Source organism: Opisthocomus hoazin, chromosome 5, assembly GCF_030867145.1.
Source record: "Opisthocomus hoazin isolate bOpiHoa1 chromosome 5, bOpiHoa1.hap1, whole genome shotgun sequence".
Classification (NCBI taxonomy): Eukaryota; Metazoa; Chordata; class Aves; order Opisthocomiformes; family Opisthocomidae; genus Opisthocomus; species Opisthocomus hoazin.
In genome coordinates this window covers 2,214,309-2,234,194 of record NC_134418.1, presented here as the reverse complement: position 1 = coordinate 2,234,194, position 19,886 = coordinate 2,214,309, and the positions used below count along the sequence as shown (strand labels likewise).

The following is a 19,886-nucleotide window of genomic DNA, read 5'->3' as shown; positions in this document are numbered from 1 at the left end:
CCCTTCAACACCGCTTAATCCTCGGCCGAGAATTTGGGGGGGGTGTGTGGGGGGTTAACTCCTGGCCATCACCCCCACCTGATTATCTATTGATTGACTTTTAGCAAGGGGAAGAACGCAAATCGATTGATGCTCTGAATCCCGCCCGGAGATCAAGCGGTGATTTTCCGCCCGGGAGCCGGAGGATAAAGCCCAGAGCTTCGGTTTTGCCCTCTCGAAGGGGACACGGGGGTGAAGGGGTGACGGGGGGTGAAGGAGGGGGACGCGAGGAGATGGGGAGCGGAGGGGACCCGCAGGGAGCGGCAGCCTCCGTCCCTCCCCGCTCCGCCAAACAAGCGGAATAAAAGCAAATTATTTCTCCTATTTTCCATCCGGAGATGAACGATAAAACCGCCCGTCCCCGAAAAGGAGCTGATAAAGCCTCTAATTTTACTGGAAGGCCTCAAAATGCCATTTCGACGCGAAACCCCGCACTGCTCTCCTCCCCGGCCAGCTTTTGATAAATGTCGGGGGGGGTTTTTTCTCTTCTTTTTTTCCCTTTATTTAATTTTTTTTTTCCCCTATTTCCCTGTCGGTCGGCGAGGGGAAATGCCCCCGGAGCTACAAACCAACGCACAATAAAGCGAAATAATATTTTAGTCCAACTAGGCAGACGGCGCTCGCAGCCAACTTTCAAATTAGCATTTTGAGGGCAAATATGCAAGACAATTTGAGATAATGAGGCCTGATTATTCAATCCAATGAATGTTAAATAGGCAGCGAGGGCGCCCGCGCCTTATCTCGCTCGCTTTCGATTTATTTTAGTGGAGTTGAGGTTTTAATCGTTTCCCGTTTGAACTCTTTATTTGCCTCGGCTGCCCCCCCCTCGCCCTCGCTCCGTTCCGGGCATCCCTGCGCCGCCGGCTGGGATTTTGCGGTGCCACCCATTTTTAGGGACCATTTTGCGGCTTGGCCCCCCAAAAATGGGCGCCCGGGGAGGTTCGGGTGCTGCTGTCTGTCCTGCTCCCTGTGTCCGTCCCGCAGGCTGGGGGACGTTGTGATGGCGGCGTGGAGATATGGGGTGCTGCGTCCCCCAGCTCCGGCTCGCCCTCCGTCCCCAGGGGTGCTGGGGTGGGCGATGGGTGGGGAGCTCCTGGGTGCTGTCAGGGCCACCCGGGTGGAGAGCGGAATTTTGCACCGAAAATGGGGGGGAAAAAAGCAAAATTGGGCAATTTGTTTGATTTTCCAGCTCCTCGCTGGCAAGGCGTGAGCCTCGCTGAGGACGCCGTCGCCGGGACAGGAGCGGGCGCGGGGAGACGCACGGCTGCCACGGAGCGGGACGAAGCCAAAATGGGAGTGAAGAAAAAATAAAATTAAAGCAAAAATCAAAGTTAAAGAAAAAATTAAAGTTAAAGGGGAAAATCAAAAGCAAAAATCAAGGTTGAAGGGAAAATTAAGGGTAAAGCAAAAATCAAAGTGAAAGTGAAAATTCAAGCAAAAATTCAAGCAAAAATTAAAGTTCAAGCGAAAATCAAAGTTAAAGAAAAAATCAAAGTTGAAGGGAAAATTAAGGGTAAAGCAAAAATCGAAGTTGAAGCGAAAGTTAAAGTGAAAATTCAAGCAAAAATTGAAGTTCAAGCAAAAATCAAAGTTGAGAAAGTTCAAGCGAAAAGTAAGGTAAAAGAAAAAACTAAAGTTAGAGCGAAAGCTGAAGAAAAATGAAGCTAAAGCAAAAATTAAAGAAAAAAGAGAGTTACAGCCAAAATCAGAGTAAAAGAAGAAAGAAAGAGCAAAAGCTGAAGGAAAAATAAAGTCAAAGCAAAAATCAAAGTAAAACAAAAATAAAGTTAAAGCAAAAACTAAAGAAAAAAGAAAGTTAAAGCAGAAATTAAAGACAAAATAAAGTTAAAGCAAAAATGAAAGAGACAGTAAAGCAAAAATGAAAGGAAAAAATAAAATTAAAGCAAAAATTAAAGACGAAGTAAAGCAAAAATGAAAGGAAAAAATAAAATTAAAGCAAAAATGAAAGGAAAAAATAAAATTAAAGCAAAAATGAATGGAAAAAATAAAATTAAATAAAAAATTAAAGGAAAACATAAAAGTAAATCAAAAATTAAAGAAAAAATTGAAATTGAAGCAAAAATTAAAGTAAAAATTAATATTAAAAATTAAAATTAAAGCCAAAATAAAAGAGAAAACCAAAATTACAGCAAAAATTAAAGGAAAAACTAAAGCTGAAAGACGTATTAATATTTAAGCAAGAATTAAAGTTGAAGCAAAAGCTACAGCAAACTTGATCGCAGCCCGGGCTGGCGGAGGCCGGGGCGAAGGGCGCCCGTAGGGCGGTGACGCGGCCCCCGCGCCGCCGCTGACCCCCATTTCCCTCACAATTCAAGAAAATAATTTTTAAAAAGCCCCAATCATTGATTTCAGGGGTAATTAAAACCCCTCTTTCTGCCCCAAACGCAAAGGCGGCGGTAAAATTAAAAATAACGAGGAACTGGGAAGGGGAGCGGGGTGGGGAAGGTGGGGGGAGTGGGAAAAAAAACCCCCAATTCCAGGGGCGAGGATGGAAAGCGGCGGCGAGGAGGAGATACGGCGAGAGGAGAGATAATCGGAAAGCGGAAAAAAAAGAAAATAAAAAGGGGAAAATACAATCAGAAAGAGGGAAAATCGAAAGCAGATGCGGAGCGGGGATAAGAGGCGGCTGGGAGAGCGGGGCCGGGCGCCGGACCGGAGGGATAATTGGATTTCGGATCGTCGCGGCGGCGATAAGAAATTCCCCGCGTCGTTTTTATTTATTCCGAAGCGTATTTTAATGCGGGATTTGAATACGGCCGGGGCAGCGCGTGCCGCCGGGAAAAATACCGGTGGCTGAGGGGTTTTTTTTCCTCATTTTGCCCATTTTATGCGCTTTTTGGGGCAGAACGTGGCTATTCGGGCCCTTGGCGGTGGCGGTCCCGTTAGCGGGGCCTCGGCGAGCCCAACGGGGCCGCGGCGGAGGGCGAAGGGAGTGCGGCGCCCGTCGGGGCACCCCGCGTCCCCGCGGCCGAGCGGAACGGGCGGCCCCGGGCGAGGGGACACGGAGCGGGAGGAGGCGTCGTGCGTGTGTGTCCCCCCCCTGCAAAATGGCCGCCGGTTTGATGGCGGAGATGGGAGCGATAGAGCAGAGCGGCGCGGCTCCGTCCGGCGAACCGCGGCGGCCCCGAACGCGCCTTATCGCGGCGGGATCGGGGCCGCGGGGCCCGGCTCGCCCCGTCACGGCCCGGCCGTCAGCAGCCAAGATGGCGGCGCGGGGCGCGGCGTCGAGGCGTGACCTTGCTGGAGGGGCCGGGAAATGGCGGCTTGGGGGTCAGCGGAGGGGGGTGGAACGGGGGCTCGTTGGGGAGGCTGCGGCCCCGCTCCCGCACACACGTGTCGAAGGGCTTGCGCGTGTGTTGACATACGTGTTCATGCCTGCACACGCATGTAGCTGCAGGGACATGTGAGCTCATGAGTACACGTGCATGGACACACGTGCTCACGCTTGCACATGCCTACACATGTACGACACACGTGCTCACGCTTGCACACACATGGACACGTGCTCACGCTTGCACATGCATGCACATGTACGACACACGTGCTCATGCTTGCACACACATGGACACGTGCTCACGCTTGCACATGCATGCACATGCACGACACGTGCTCACGCTTGCACATGCATGACACATGCTCATGCTTGCACACACATGGACACATGTGCTCACGCTTGCACATGCATGCACATGTACGACACACGTGCTCACGCTTGCACATGCATGACACATGCTCATGCTTGCACAGGCATGGACACACGTGCTCACGCTTGCACATGCATGCACATGTACGACACACGTGCTCATGCTTGCACACACATGGACACATGTGCTCCTGCTTGCACATGCCTGCACATGTACGACACACGTGCTCACGCTTGCACCTGTATGCACATGTACGACACACATGCTCATGCTTGCACACACATGCACATGCATGGACACATGTTTGTGCTTGCACGTCCATGGACACACATCCTCACGCTTGCACGTGCATGCACATGTACAACACACGTGCTCATGCTTGCACAGGTGTGGACACACATGCTCACGGTTGCACATGCATGACACATGCTCATGCTTGCACATACATGCACGTGCATGGGCAGATGTTCACACTTGCACACACATAGGCACATGTGCTCATGCTTGCACAGGCATGGACACACAAGACCACAGTTGCACATGCATGACACACGTGCTCATGCTTGCACACACATGCACGTGCACGGACACATGCTCATGCTTGCACGTCCATGGACACGCATCCTCATGCTTGAACATGCTTGCACATGTATGACACGTGCTCTTGCTTGCACACACATGCACGTGCATCGACAGGTGTTCATGCTTACACATATAGGCACACATGCTCATGCTTGCACACACATGGAAACACATGCTTGTTTTTGCATACACATGGACACACATGCTCATGTTTGCACATCCATGGGCACACATGCTCACACTTGCACATACTTGTACATGCATGACACACTTGCTTATGCTTGCACACACACGCACATACATGGACACATGTTCATGCTTGCACATCCGTGGACACAAAAGCTCACTCTCGCACACGCTTGCACATGCACAACACGTGCTCCTGCTTGCACAGGCATGGACACACATGCTCATGTTTGCATATACATGACACATGCTCATGCTTGCACATGCTTGCACATGCATGACACGTGCTCACGCTTGCACACACATGCGCGTGCATGGACATGTGTTCATGCTTGCACACATAGGCACACGTGCTCATGCTTGCATGTGCATGGACACACATCCTCGCGCTTGCACACATGTGCACATACATGGACACATGTTCATGCTTGCACGTCCATGGACACATCCTCACTCTTGCACATGTTTGCACATGCACAACACACATGCTCCTGCTTGCACAGGCATGGACACACATGCTCACAGTTGCACATATATGACACATGCTTATGCTTTTAGAGCCATGGACCCACATGCTCATTCTTGCATACACATGGACACACACTCATGCTTGCACACACATGCACATGCATGGACATATTTGTGCTTGCACGTCCATGGACACACGTCCTCACTCTTGCACACGCTTGCACATGCACGACACGTGCTCCTGCTTGCACAGGCATGGACACACATGCTCACGATTGCATATACATGACACACATGCTCATGCTTGCACATCCATGGACACACATGCTTGTTTTTGCATACACATGGACGCACATGCTCACGCTTGCACATCCATGAACACACATGCTCGCGCTTGCTCATATTTCCACATGCATGACACACATGCTTGTGCTTGCATACACATGGACACACAAGCACATGCTTGCAGATGCATGATACACGTGCTCATGCTTGTACACACATGCACATGTATGGGCACATGCTCATGCTTGCACATCCATGGACTTACATCCTCGCACTTGCACATGCTTGCTCATGCATGACACACGTGCTCATGCTTGCACACACATGCACATGCATGGACATGTGTTCATGCTTGCACACACACAGGTACACATAATGATGTGCATGGACACACATGCTTGCACACGCACGGACACACAAGCACCTGCTTGCAGATGCATGACACACATGCTCATGCTTGAACGTGCATGGACACACATGCTAGTGCTTGCACATGCTTGTACCCGGAGGGACACGTGCTCACGCATACACATGCATGGACACGTGTGCTCATGCTTGCACTGGCCTGAACACACATGCTTGTGCTTGCACATGCTTGCACATGCATGACACACATGCTTGTTCTTGCATACACACGGACCCACATGTTCATGGTTGCACATGCATGACACGTGCTCATGCTTGCACATCCATGGACACACTCTCTCGCACTTGCACACGCTTGCAGATGCATGACACACATGCTCATGCTTGCACACACATGCACATGTATGGACACATGCTCACACTTGTACATCCGTGGACTCACATCTTCGTGCTTGCACATGCTTGCACATGCATGACACATGTTCACGCTTGCAAGTGCATGGACGCACGCTTGTGCTCTCGCCTGCAGATGCAGGGACACAAATGCTCGCGCCTGCACATGCATGACACGCTCATGCTTGCACATGGACACACATGCTTGTGCTTGCACACGCCTGGACACACATGCTCGCACACGCATGACACACATGCTCGCACTTGCACATGCACAGACTCACAAGTACCTGCTCGCCCATGCATGACGCGTGCTCACGCTTGCACACGCATGGAAACACACGCTTGTACACGCAGGCAGGACACGCTTGCTCATGCTTGCACACGTGCAGACGCACAAGCACCTGCTCGCACACGCATGACACACGTGCTCGCGGTTGTACACGTGCAGACACACAAGCACATGCTTGCACACGCGTAACGCTCGTGCTCGCACACGCGTGGACACACAAGCACATGCTGGCACACGCATGGACACACGTCCTCGTGCTCGCACACGCATGGGCACACGTGCTCGCGCTTGCACGCGCCCGGCGGCAGGGTGACGGGGCGGAGCGCGCGGCCTGGGTGCAGCGGGACGTCGGTGTCCGTCCCCCCCCCCCCCCCCCCCCCGACATGTCGCGACACCCCTCTCGCGGCTCTGCGACGCCTCGGCTGGGCGGGGCGAGTGGGCGGTGCCAGCGCCGGCGGAGGGGCGTGGTTAGCGCCGGGCGGGGGCGTGGCTCGGGGAGGGGCGCGGCGCAAGCGCCGGCCGAGGGGCGGGGTTAGCGCCTGGGCGGGGGCGGGGCTCTGGGCGGGGCGCGGCGCCAGCGCCGGCCGAGGGGCGGGGTTAGCGCCGGGCGGGGCTCGGGGCGGGGCGGGGCGGCCGGCGGCGCTCGCGCTGCGGCCCGGGTGCGGCAGCGGCGGCCGAAAGCGAGGCCCGGCCCGCTCCGGTCCGGTCCGGTTGGGTCCGGTCCGCTCCCCTCAGCGTTCCCGCCATGGCGCTGCTGAGGGCCGCCGCGCTCCCCGCCGAGGGTTCCCCGGCCTGGCTGCCCACCCACGTCCAGGTGACGGTGGTGCGGGCCCGCGGGCTGCGCTGCAAGGGAGGAGGAGGCGGCAAACCGGGCACCAGCGACGCCTACACCATCATCCAGCTGGGCCGCGAGAAGTACAGCACCTCGGTGGCCGAGAAGAGCCCCGGCGACCCCGAATGGCGGGAGGAGTGCGCCTTCGAGCTGCCCCCCGAGCTGGGGGGCCTGGCCCGCGGCGGCCTGCTGCTCACCGTCATGCACCGGGCCCTGGTGGGCATGGACCGGTTCCTGGGCCAGGCCCTGGTGCCCCTGGAGCCCGCCCTGCGGCAGGGCCGAGCGCCCGACGAGCGGTGAGTGGGGTCCCGGGGGTACGGCCCGGTTCAATGGCACGGGACGCCTCGGCGGTGGGCGTCGTGGGGGGCCTGAGTGCCCTTGGATGGGCATCATGGGGTGTCTGGGTCCACGTCAATGGGTGTTGAGGGGTCCCTGGGTGCCCTTGTATGGGTGTCAAGGGGTCCCTGGGTATCCCTGGGTGAGCATTGAGGGGTCCCTGGGTGTCCTTGGATGGGCATCGTGGGGGCCCTGGGTGCGCAGGGATCGGTGTCGTGGGGGCCCTGGGTGCCCTTGGATGGGCGTCAAGCGGGTCCTGGGTGCCCAGGGACGGGTGTTGTGGGGTCCCTGAGTATCCTTGGATGGACATCAAGGGGTCCTTGGGCATCCTTGGGTGGGTGTCGAGGGGTCCCTGGGCATCCTTGGGTGGGTGTCGAGGGGTCCTTGGGTGGGCTTTGATAGGTCCCTGCTTGCCTTTGGATGGTCCCTGCATGCCCCAGGATGGGCATCACAGCGGATGGGATGTCACTGGGTCCCTGGGTGCCCCAGGATGGGTGTCGCAGGGTCCCTGGGTGCCCCAGGATGGGCATTGCGGGGTCCCTCAGTGCCCTTGGGTGGCTGTCGCAGGGTCCCTGGGTGCCCAGGGATGGGCGTCGAGGGGTCCCTGCATGCACTTGGGTGGGTGTCGAGGGGTCCCTCAGTGCCTTTGGGTGGTGTCGTGGTGTCCCAGGGTCCTTGCCTGCCTGAGGATGGGAGTCACGGGGTCCATGGTTGCCCTGGGGTGGTCCTCGCGGGGTCCCTGGGTGCCCAGGGATGGGCATCACAGGTCCATGTGAGCCTCAGGAAGGGCACTGGGGTGGACAGGGTGTTGCAGGGTCCCTGGGTGCCCCGGGATGGGTGCCATGGGGTCTCTGCATACCCTTGGATGGGTGTTGCGGGGTCCCTGGGTGCCGCAGGGTGGGCATCATGGGTGCATGTGAGCCCCAAGAAGGGCATCACAGTGGATGGGGCGTCATGGGGTCCATGGGTGCCCTGGGATGGGCATCACGGGTCCATGTGAGCCTCAGGAGGGGCATTGCAGTGGGCAGGGTGTCACAGGGTGCCTGGGTGCCCTGGGAAGGGTGTCGGGGGGGACTGTGCGTGCCCTGGGAAGGGTGCTGCGGGAGGTAGGGCATCACCAACCCCGTGGGCACCCCAGGGAGGGTGTCACCGGGAGCAGGGTGTCGTGGGGGCATTCACCAAGAAGGGTGTCACGGGGAGTCATGGGGTCCGTGGGTGCCCTAGGAAGGGTGTCACAGAGGATGGGGTGACGTGGGGGCCGTGTGTGACCCAGGAAGGGCGTTGCAGGATGCAGGGAATCGCAGGGCCCGTGGATGCTCCGGGAAGGGCGTCACCGGGGGGGGGGGGGTAGGACATCACGTGTGCTCTGGGAAGGGTGGTGGGGAGGATGGAGCGTCTCGGGGTCCCTCCACCCCCCAGGAAGGGAGCCATGCGGGACAAGCCATCGCGGGATCCTTCTCCCGGGGGTCAGGGTGCTGCGAGGTCCCTCCGCATCCCAGGAGGGTTCCCCCCACCGGGGTCTGTCGCTCCCCCGGCACAGATGCCCGCGGTGGTCTGTCCTTCCGCTGGCTGCCGTGGCTTTGCAGCCCTCGCCGCCTCGCTGGGGCCGTCGGCGTGACCTGCTCTGGCGAGGTGCTGCTGCAGGAGGGGCCCCCAGTTTGGGGGTGCTGCTGCAGGAGGGTCTCCCAGTTTGGGGAACCAAACCCCAGCTCCGCCGTAATTCCCTCTGTGTGTGTGTGGGATTTGCCATTCCTCTTCCCTCCCTCAGAAAGATTTAAAACAATAATAATGTTTTCTAGCCTTTACTGAGCAAAGAAATGCAGGAATGCGGATGGAATTCCTTTAGGGAAGAAGTTTTCCGAGCTTTGCTCGCTGGACCCCAGGAATTCGGCTGGCTCGCTGCCCGAAGCTGCGGGCTCGGAGCTCGGAGCGGAGCCTCCCTCGCCCTCCCACCCCGGGCACGGCCGGCGAGGCGGCGGAGGGAGCGCCGGGGCTTGGCAGATGGCACATCCTCGCTCCCGGAGAGCGCGGCGAGCGTGAAAAGGGGTCGGAAAAACTTCTCTCGTGGAGAAAACGCGGCTCGTTTCCATCCGCAGCCCGTGGGGACTCCTGCTTGCCCTAAAATGGGAGCGTGGGCACGGAGGAAGAGTGACTAACCCCGGAGCTGGTGTCTGAGCGTTTCCCCTCCCACCCCCGGCGTTTATTTTGCTTTTATTGTTGCTGGCTGGGGAATGGGCAGCGTCGGAGGAGCTGGATCTGAATTCTTCAGGCCTAATTCTTCGGGCCTGGAGAAGAGAAGGCTGCGAGGGGACCTAATAAATGTTTATAAATATCTGCAGGGTGGGGGTCAGGAGGACAGGGCCAAATTTCCAGTGGTGCCCAGCGACAGGACAAGGGGCAACGGGCACAAACTGAAGCAGAGGAAGCTCCAGCTGAAGATGAGGAAGAACTTCTTCCCTCTGAGGGTGCCGGAGCCCTGGCCCAGGCTGCCCAGGGAGGCTGTGGAGTCTCCTTCTCTGGAGATATTCCAGCCCCACCTGGCCGCGGTGCTGTGCAGCCTGCTCTGGGTGACCCTGCTTGGGCAAGGGGTTGGGCTGGGTGACCCCCAGAGGTCCCTGCCAACCCTACCATTCTGTGATTCTGTGATTCTGTGATTCAAACCAGCGTGGTGTGCAGATTTCAGAGCGAGTGAGCCGATCCGCGGCCTGGCGGCTGCGCCGGGGCAGCCGCGTTGTTTCGGCACGGCAGGATGCGAAACAACTTTCCGCCCTCTTCGCGATTCGGATAGCGAGCCCCGCGCCGGGAGGAGCTGTGCCTCGAGGAAAGCCACACTCCCGTGAGCAGAAGCTCACAAAGTTGTGCAAAGCCCCGCGACGGCCCCGCGAGGGTTTCAGGAGGCCGAGCCCGTGGCCTCGTCTCAAAGGTCTCGGCGTCGGGGGCCGTTAATCCCACGGGTGCAACGTCCAGCGCGGGCGGACCCCGTGCTGCCCGTCGCGGGTGCCAGGAGGGGATCTGTGCTGCGAGGCAGGAGATCCTCAGCGTTTTTGCTGGCTGTCTCCCTCCCTTCCTGTAGCTTCGCTTGCATAAGGAAAATTAACTTCCCCTCGTGCTGGATGGTGAGAGCTTTTAAGGCTCTTTATCTTCGCCTGTGGTGGTGGAAGCAAGTACGGAAAACAGGACGGGGGGCTCAAGCCCTGCGCCCCAGGCATCTCTGCTCGCTCGAACCCCTGAGCTGGAAGGGGTCTGGTGGGTCTGCAGCATGGAAAAGGCTGCAGTTAGTTTTGGAAGGGGGGTCCTGAGCGCCATGGAGCGTGTCGAGGCAGCTGGGAGGAAGGTTGTGGGGAGCCCCGGGGGTCTGGCTCCGCGGGCTGGGTACCGACCGACTTCTGGTTCGGCCTGGTTGCAGACAACGCTGTTCAGGAGGAAATTTTAGTCCCAGATTAAAAAAGAGGAAAACAAACAGAGGGTCCCCCCCTCCGGGACTGCACCGCGGAGCGCACCCAGGCCTGTGCAGCGGAGATAACTCTTGGCCCCCGAGTGCAGGGTGCATGAGTTGAGTCTCCGCCATACGCTGGTTTTTAGGGCCCCGTCTGTGGCCTTCGCTCCTGGGCATAAAACTGCTGCCGGTTGGGAAGGGCCCGCGCTGCAAAAAAGGCCTCGATTGTCAGCGTGCTGACCTCGCTCTCGTTTCCCTGCTGATTTTTGTTGCACGGAAACTTTACCAGTGGTGATTTTTATACTTGTTTTCAGCTCGATGGAAAATGTTCCGTCAAACTTGGACTCTTCTCCAGGAACGAGCCGTCAGCCGGCGTCCGGGGGTGTTTTATGAGCTGCCTTGTTCCGCCCAACGTCTCGGTCGCTTCGGTGTTTCACCAAGGAGAAAATCCACTCCTGACTTTGGACAAGAGCAGCCCGAGAGCTCTCATGGGCTTTTTGGGCATCCCAAGGCTCGTCCCACGCTCAGCCAGCCCCGAGGCTTGGGGTTGGCAAGCGGAGCAACAGCTCTGAGCATCGTTTCTGTCTTCCCACTTGAGCCGTGTAGGGCTCTTCTTTTTCACCCGTGCCTTTTACTGCCCTGGGGAGCCCGATGCGCGTCTCTGGAGGCTGCACCTTTCTGCGCCAGGAAAACCCTTGGCCTTGGCCGAGCCCGGGCGGGAGGCTGCCGGTCCTCACAGAGTCACAGAATGTTGGGGGTTGGCAGGGCCCTCTGGGGGTCACCCAGCCCAACCCCCTGCCCAAGCAGGGTCACCCACAGCAGGCTGCACAGCACCGCGGCCAGGCGGGGTTGGAATATCTCCAGAGAAGGAGACTCCACAGCCTCCCTGGGCAGCCTGGGCCAGGGCTCCGGCACCCTCAGAGGGAAGAAGTTCTTCCTCATCTTCAGCTGGAGCTTCCTCGGCTTCAGTTTGTGCCCGTTGCCCCTTGTCCTGTCGCTGGGCACCACTGCAAAGAGTCTGGCCCCGTCCTCCTGACCCCCACCCTGCAGATATTTAGAGGCATTTCGAAGGTCCCCTCTCAGCCTTCTCTTCTCCAGGCTGAACAAGCCCAGCTCCCTCAGCCTCTCCTCGTAGCAGAGATGCTCCAGTCCCCTCCTCATCCTTGTAGCCCTCCGCTGGACTCTCTCCAGTAGCTCCTCATCTTTCTTGAACTGGGGAGCCCAGAACTGGACACAGGACTCCAGATGGGGCCTCCCCAGGGCAGAGCAGAGGGAGAGGAGAACCTCCCTCCTCACCTCTCCCTCTGGTGACCTGGTCCCTGCAGCTCACTGTCCTGCCTCGGTTTTTGGGAGCCCAAAGCCCCGGTGCTGCCGGCAGGATGGGGCTGTGTGGTCAAGTGTTTGCGTCCTGGCATGGTGACCATCACCGTGGCCGACCGTAATGGTCTGCCAGTGGGTCCTTGAACGCTGCCGGTTCGGCACAGACACAGGACCAGACGCGGTGGTTCGGCGGGTAAACGGTGGGGTGGTCAGACCCTCCAGAAAGAAGCCTCAGCCCAGCAGACGAGGGTTATTTTCTCCTGTACTCACGAGGCAGCTATCACTTCTGCTTCCTGGCATCCAGGAAACGCCGTTGCGGGCCCCTGTGGGGGCTCGTCCTGCCTTGCTTCCCCGCGGCGTGGCGGCCAGCCGGGTAATGTTACCTCCATGTCCATCCCCGTCAGCGCGGCATCTGGGTAGGGTGGAGATGCCTCCAGCTGCAGCGAGCTGAGAGCTTCTGTCCAACACCCGCACGCTGTGTTTTCCCCTTGGCCAACGTGGTCAGGTGGGTGGTTGGGTGGCAGGGGCTTGGCGCTGGGGAGGGCAGGAGGGGCATGGTAACGCCTGTGGGGTTGGGCTTTGGCCCTGGCTTGATTTTCACAGAATCACAGAATAGTAGGGTTGGAAGGGCCCTCTGTGGGTCACCCAGCCCAACCCCCTGCCCAAGCAGGGTCACCCACAGCAGGCTGCACAGCACCGCGGCCAGGCGGGGCTGGAATATCTCCAGAGAAGGAGACTCCACAGCCTCCCTGGGCAGCCTGGGCCAGGGCTCCGTCACCCTCAGAGGGAAGAAGTTCTTCCTCATCTTCAGCTGGAGCTTCCTCTGCCTCAGTTTGTGCCCGTTGCCCCTTGTCCTGTCGCTGGGCACCACTGGAAAGAGTCTGGCCCCGGCCTCCTGACCCCCACCCTGCAGATATTTAGAGGCATTTCGAAGGTCCCCTCTCAGCCTTCTCTTCTTCAGGCTGAACAAGCCCAGCTCCCTCAGCCTCTCCTCGTAGGAGAGATGCTCCAGTCCCCTCATCATCCTCGTAGCCCTGCGCTGGACTCTCTCCAGTAGCTCCTCATCTTTCTTGAACTGGGGAGCCCAGCACTGGACCGAGCACTGCAGATGGGGCCTCCCCAGGGCAGAGCAGAGGGGGAGGAGAACCTCCCTCGCCCTGCTGCCCACACTCCTCCTCATGCACCCCAGGATCCCATCGGCCTTCTTGGCACCCAGGGCACACTGCTGGCTCATGGTCACCCTGTCGTCCCCCAGTACTCCCAGTCCCTCTCCACAGAGCTGCTCTCCAGCAGGTCCCCCCCAGCCTGTCCTGGTGCCTGGGGTTGTTCCTCCCCAGGTGCAGGACCCTGCCCTTGCCCTTGTTGAACCTCATCAGGTTCCTCTCTGCCCAACTCTCCAGCCTGTCCAGGTCTCTCTGGATGGCAGCACAGCCTGCCGGTGTATCCACCACTCCTCCCAGTTTGGTGTCATCAGCAAGCTGGGTGAGGGTGCACTCGAACTCTTCATCCAGGTCATTGATGAAGAACTGTTGCTCTTTGGGCTGTGAGGGCGATGGCAGGGAGGGGTGGGTGGCACCCAGAGTTTCCTAGATCAGACAAAGAAAAACCCTATTTGTCATTACGTCCTCTCCACCCCTTTGAAATACCATTTTCCTTTGCTTTCTTTCCCTAAGACCTCACAGCCCCTTGCAAACGGGAAAGGTTAAAGCCGTGAGCCTTCCTGGGCGAAGCTCTGCTGGCCGTGCAAACACCGGGCTGACGGAGCTGGGTCTTTGGAGAGCAACACTGAGGGCTTTGCAGCGCTGGGATGCAGTGGGTAAGGGCACAGTTGGTGCAGCAGAGGAGCCGTGGTTCCTGGCTCTGGCGTTTGCCTGCAGTGACTTGCAGTTGCTCTCCTTCCTGCTCTCCGTTGGCGGAGAAGCTGCTCGGGGTACAAAACCTTTCCTCTGGGGGCTAAGCTTTCCTAGCTGAAGTCCTTCACACCGTCGGGGCTGCTCTGCCCCGCGTCCTGATGGAGCTTGGCTCTGGGGCGAGGCTCGGTGGAAAAGGGATGGGGACTTCCTTGGGCTGGGGATGGAGGTGTCACAGGGCCAGGCCAAGATGGCTGGCAGAGTCGGTTGGAGAAGGAGCTCGTTGGTCCTGTTTCTGCCTGCGGCTGCATGGCTTGGTGCAGAGGGGGAGAAGCTGCCTGGCAGAAAAGGACCTGGAGGTGCTGGTCAACAGCCGGCTGAACGCGAGCCAGCAGTGTGCCCAGGTGGCCAAGAAGGCCAGCAGCATCCTGGCTTGGGTCAGGAATGGTGTGGCCAGCAGGAGCAGGGAGGGGATCGGGCCCCTGTACTGGGCACTGGTGAGGCCGCACCTCGAGTGCTGTGTTCAGTTTTGGGCCCCTCACTCCAAGAAGGACATGGAGGGTCTGGAGCGTGTCCAGAGAAGGGCAGTGAGGCTGGGGAGGGGTCTGGAGAACAAGTCCCATGAGGAGCAGCTGAGGGAACTGGGATGGTTTGGTTTGGAGAAGAGGAGGCTGAGGGGAGACCTTCTCGCGCTCTACAGCTCCCTGACAGGAGGGTGCAGTGAGGTGGGGGTTGGTCTCTTCTCCCAGGTAACCAGCGATAGGACGAGAGGCGATGGCCTCAAGTTGCGTCAGAGGAGGTTCAGATTGGATATTAGGAAAAATTTCTTTATTGAAAGAGTGGTCAGGCCTTGGACCAGGCTGCCCAGGGCAGTGGTGGAGTCCCCATTCCTGGTGGGGTTCAAAAAACATGTAGCTGTGGCACTTTGGGACATGTTTTAGCAGGCATGGTGGGTTTGGGTTGATGGTTGGACTTCATGATCTGAGAGGTCTTTTCCAACCTGAGTGATTCCAAAAAAACCAGCATGGCTGGGGGGAGGAACGGGCTGAGACGGAGCTGGCTCAGGGGGACGTTGCTCTGAACTTGCTTTGGCCCCAGGGTGGTTGGGAAACCCTTGGGAAGGTCACATCAGTCCCCAGTGATGTGTGCTGCCCGTCTGTCCGGCGACAAAACAGCTCTGGGACCTTGGAGGGGCGAGAAGCACCCTCAGGGCCAAGGGATGGTCCCAAATCCCTGCTGGGGCTCCATGCCAGACGCTGTTCCCTTCCCCGTGCTGGCCATACCCATCACGTCCCCTCCTCACGGTGGCGAGAGCAGACGGGTGACTTGCTTTCCGTGGCACTGTCCCCATGTTTCCCCCGGGCACGGACCCGCTCTCGTCTCCACCACCAACCCCTCTGGACCGTTGTCAGCCCACGGCGTGCTCATGGCCGTCGCCCTCCCTTGCTCAATTAAAACCAGTGGAGATCGTTAGCAGCAGAGCGGTTTGTGCTTGTTGCCGCTTCCGCTGTGGCTTCTGGCTCCATCTCCTAGGGGAGGTTTTCACACCCAGGGTCAGAGCTCACTTTCCGCACCGTATCGGGCGTAAGCCAAGGCCACGTCGCTACAGCCGTGTCCTCCGCACGCCTGTCCTGAAGCCTGGGAGAGGAAGAGACCTTGCCGCGAGGCGGCGAGGATATGGCTGCTCCGTGGTGGTATTGGAGTGGGAAGCTGTAACACGAGGGCAAACGGAGCCCTGTTCACCAGGGGCTGTGCTCTCTCTTACTGGAGAGAGTCCAGCGGAGGGCTACGAGGATGAGGAGGGGACTGGAGCATCTCTGCTACGAGGAGAGGCTGAGGGAGCTGGGCTTGTTCAGCCTGGAGAAGAGAAGGCTGAGAGGGGACCTTCGAAATGCCTCTAAATATCTGCAGGGTGGGGGTCAGGAGGACGGGGCCAGGCTCTTTCCAGTGGTGCCCAGCGACAGGACAAGGGGCAACGGGCACAAACTGGAGCAGAGGAAGCTGCAGCTGAAGATGAGGAAGAACTTCTTCCCTCTGAGGGTGACGGAGCCCTGGCCCAGGCTGCCCAGGGAGCCTGTGGAGTCTCCTTCTCTGGAGATATTCCAGCCCCGCCTGGCCGCGGTGCTGTGCCCCCTGCTCTGGGTGACCCTGCTTGGGCACGGGGTTGGGCTGGGTGACCCACAGAGGTCCCTGCCAACCCCTGCCATGCTGGGATTCTGGGATTCTTATAGGTGGCTGAGAACAGCAGCTTTGAGGAAATCCTTGTTTTGGGGCTCCGAGGGGTTGTTGCGTCTCCGCCAAGCCAGGAAACGCCCCGCTGTGTCGAAACTCTGCCGAGCAGGGGGAGGAGAGGGTTAGTCCTGCCAAAAACCAGGTCGGGGTGCCCTCTGCGCTGCCAGAGGCGAGGCAGGGCAGAAGGCAGCCAGGCCCTGGGGTAGGGTCCTTGGTGGCCGGCTTGTCCCGGGCAAGCATTTGCCCACGGGAGACCACCGAGGTGCTGTGGCGATGCTGCTTACCAGAGGGTGGCAGGGCTTCATTTTGCTTCTACCTGCCCAGTTAACCCCATTTTCACCCAGTTGCCAATGGTGAAAAATTGGAGCAGACCCTTGCTCTGCTCTGCTCCGGGAATGCTCTGCTTTTCCTCTTTTCTGAAAGATATTTGAGCAGTTTGATCCCGGCTTCGCGAGCCTGGCGCGTTAGGTTTGAACTGCCGGTGGCCGAGAGCACTACCCAGTCACTCTCCATCATCTTAAAAACCAAAAAACTGCAGATTCAGGCTTCTTTCTCTGTTTCACGTTGATCTTCAGAGCCCCAACTGCTTCCAGCTGTCTCTTTCCCTCAGCAGCTGCAGAAACACCCACAGCCCACTCAGAAAACGTCTCGGACCCGTCGGTGCAAAGCTCCAGACGCGGGTGGAGCTGGTGCTGTTGCACGTGCCCAGTTCAGCCAGCACTCATGCCATGCTCCAGGAGCTTCGCCGCCTCGGTTCATCTTTCCAAGGTGACTCCTTCTGCTCCCTGCAGAGCCTGGCAAAATGTTTCTCACCAGTCCTTCCTCTCTGGTGACCAGGGAGGTGGGGTGGGCTCTGCTCTCCACTCCTCTCGCCCTCCAAGGGGATGGGTCCATCACGCTGGGCTGAGCTGGATGGCTCAAAGAGGGACGTCCGTGAGCCAGCAGCTGGAGAGGAGATTTTGAGGAATGCTGTTCGTGGTTCCCGGGTGAATCCGCTCAGTTGTAGCAGATTAACGGCCTCAAGTTACACCAGGGGAGGTTCAGATTGGATATTAGGAAAAATTTCTTTCCTGCAAGAGCGGTCAGGCGTTGGACCAGGCTGCCCAGGGCAGTGGTGGAGTCCCCATCCCTGGAGGGGTTCAAAAACTGTGTAGATGTGGCACTTCAGGACATGGTTTAGCAGGCATGGTGGGGTTGGGGTGATGGTTGGACTTGATCTTCAAGGACTTTTCCAACCTTAATAATTCTGTGATTCTGTTGCCCCAGAGGAGAGCATCTGCGGGCACCCTCAGCTGCACCCCGGCAGCGTGGTCCCTTGGAGCGATGCTCAGGATCTGCTGGAGACACCCTCCTTCTTTGTCACTGTCACCAGAGGGAGAGCATCCCATGGAGTGGGGACTGTGTCTGTGCCGGGGCAGAGTCTAGGCCGGGTGATTCTGCCCGTCCGCTGTAGCCACCTTGCAAACACGCTTCCGTGGGTGCCTGCACGAAGGGAAAATGGGCTCCTTGCGCCCAGTAACCCCGCGGGCTCCGGGTGCTCTGGTGTCATCTCACCTGTTGAAATCCTCTTGCTCTGGACGCTGCTCCGTTGCAGGCACGGGCTGCCGTCTCTGCACGGCTGCTGCACGGGGCTTTCTGGACAAATGGAGTCCAAAGAAGACCTCTGTCGAGTGGCAATGGCTTTTAAATGTTTGCTGCCGCCTCTCTTCCCACCCTGGGGCTTCTTGGAGCATGTACTTGGCAAAGGTGTGCAGGTAACTGCCAGGGGAATTGGCTTTCTTTCTCAGAAGCTGGGGTGGGGGTGCGGGGTTTGGGTTTCCAGCAGGACGGCCTTTCCAGCCCGGAGGTCTTTTCCAACCTATGATTCTACGCTGGTAGGGGAAGGTGAACTTTTTAATTCTCTGCGGGGTGCTGAGAGTCGTAACAGCGACCGAGAGGCCGGACTGAAAACAAAGCTTTACTTGGAGCAGCAGTGGAGTTACAAAAGATGATAACCCTGGAACTTCGGAGCGTTAAGTGGGGTCGGAAACGGATGTTGACTTGGCAGAAGGTTTCAACAACACCATGTCTGATTTCACAAAACCACAGAACATGGAAGGTTTATGGACTTGTAGCAGCATTACCCTGATGTGCCGAGAGAGCCAGAGACAGAGAAGAAATAAGAGAAAAAACATCACCATGCTTGGATCTAGCGGTGGTCTCTGAGCTGGTGGTCAGGGTCTTCTGGGGGCTGGCAAGTGCCTGGTGGTCATAGTCACAGAATCACAGAACAGTAGGGGTTGGAAGGGACCTCTGTGGGTCATCTAGTCCAACCCTCCTGCCGAAGCAGGGTCACCTACAGCAGGCTGCACAGGACCTTGTCCAGGTGGGTCTTGAATATCTCCAGAGAAGGAGACTCCACAACCTCCCTGGGCAGCCTGGGCCAGGGCTCCGTCACCCTCAGAGGGAAGAAGTTCTTCCTCATGTTCAGACGGAACGTCCTGTGCCTCAGTTTGTGCCCATTGCCCCTTGTCCTGTCACTGGGCACCTGGCAAGTGCCTGGTGGTCAGGGTCTTCTGGTGGTGGGCATGTGCCTGGTGGTCAGGGTCTTCTGGTGGTGGGCACACGTGTGGTGGTCAGGGTCTTCTGGGGGCTGGCAAGTGCCTGGTGGTCATGGTCTTCTAAGGGCTGGCAAGTGCCTGGTGGTCAGGGTCTTCTGGTGGTGGGCGTGTGCCTGGTGGTCAGGGTCTTCTGGTGGTGGGCACACGTGTGGTGGTCAGGGTCTTCTGGTGGTGGGTGCATATCTGCTGGTCAGGGTCTTCTGGTGGTTGGCACGTGCCTGGTGGTCAGGGTCTTCTGGTGGTGGATGCGTATCTGGTGGTCAGTGTCTTCTGGTGGTTGGCATGTGCCTGGTGGTCAGTCTCTTCTGGTGATTGGCATGCACCTTTTGGTCAGGGTCTTCTGGTGATCAGGGTCAGACCTTGGAAATGCCTCTAAATATCTGCAGGGTGGGGGTCAGGAGGACGGGGCCAGACTCTTTCCAGTGGTGCCCAGCGACAGGACAAGGGGCAACGGGCACAAACTGAAGCAGAGGAAGCTCCAGCTGAAGATGAGGAAGAACTTCTTCCCTCTGAGGGTGACGGAGCCCTGGCCCAGGCTGCCCAGGGAGGCTGTGGAGTCTCCTTCTCTGGAGATATTCCAGCCCCGCCTGGCCGCGGTGCTGTGCAGCCTGCTGTGGGTGACCCTGCTTGGGCAGGGGGTTGGACTGGGTGACCCACAGAGGTCCCTTCCAACCCCTGCCATGCTGGGATTCTGGGATTCTGTAGCCGGTATTTTAAGCCGCATGGAGCCCTTGGGCTTGGTTTTCCCTTTGGAGGTCAGGCGCTGCGTTCCCAAGCCTTGCGTTGCCTCTAGCTACCAGGTTCTCCATGCGAGCCTTGCCCTGATGCTCTTCCCAGCTGGAAGTGGAAAAGGATTTACAGCAAAAACATGTTTCTCCTGCCCATCCCGTGCGCATTAAGCAGCTCCCCAGAAGCAGGTGCACCTGGGGGAACCGGCGAAGCAGCTCCTCGGTGCCGGTCGTGCTTCGCCATCCTGCAAAGTCAGCTCAGGTTTTGAATTTTGC

General features: G+C 58.2%; 1 protein-coding gene across 4 annotated transcripts in view; it reads left to right on the top strand.

The window, feature by feature from the left end:
• The first annotated feature begins 6,936 nt into the window (after positions 1-6,936).
• Positions 6,937-19,886, top strand: part of RAB11FIP5 (RAB11 family interacting protein 5) — a 51,383-nt gene continuing 38,433 nt past the window's right edge. For all 4 annotated transcript variants that reach the window (XM_075420238.1, XM_075420236.1, XM_075420235.1 and 1 more), the window contains exon 1: positions 6,937-7,404. In XM_075420238.1, the coding sequence (XP_075276353.1) occupies positions 7,022-7,404 (383 nt within the window). In that variant the 5' untranslated portion in view covers positions 6,937-7,021. The remainder of the gene's footprint in view (positions 7,405-19,886) is intronic.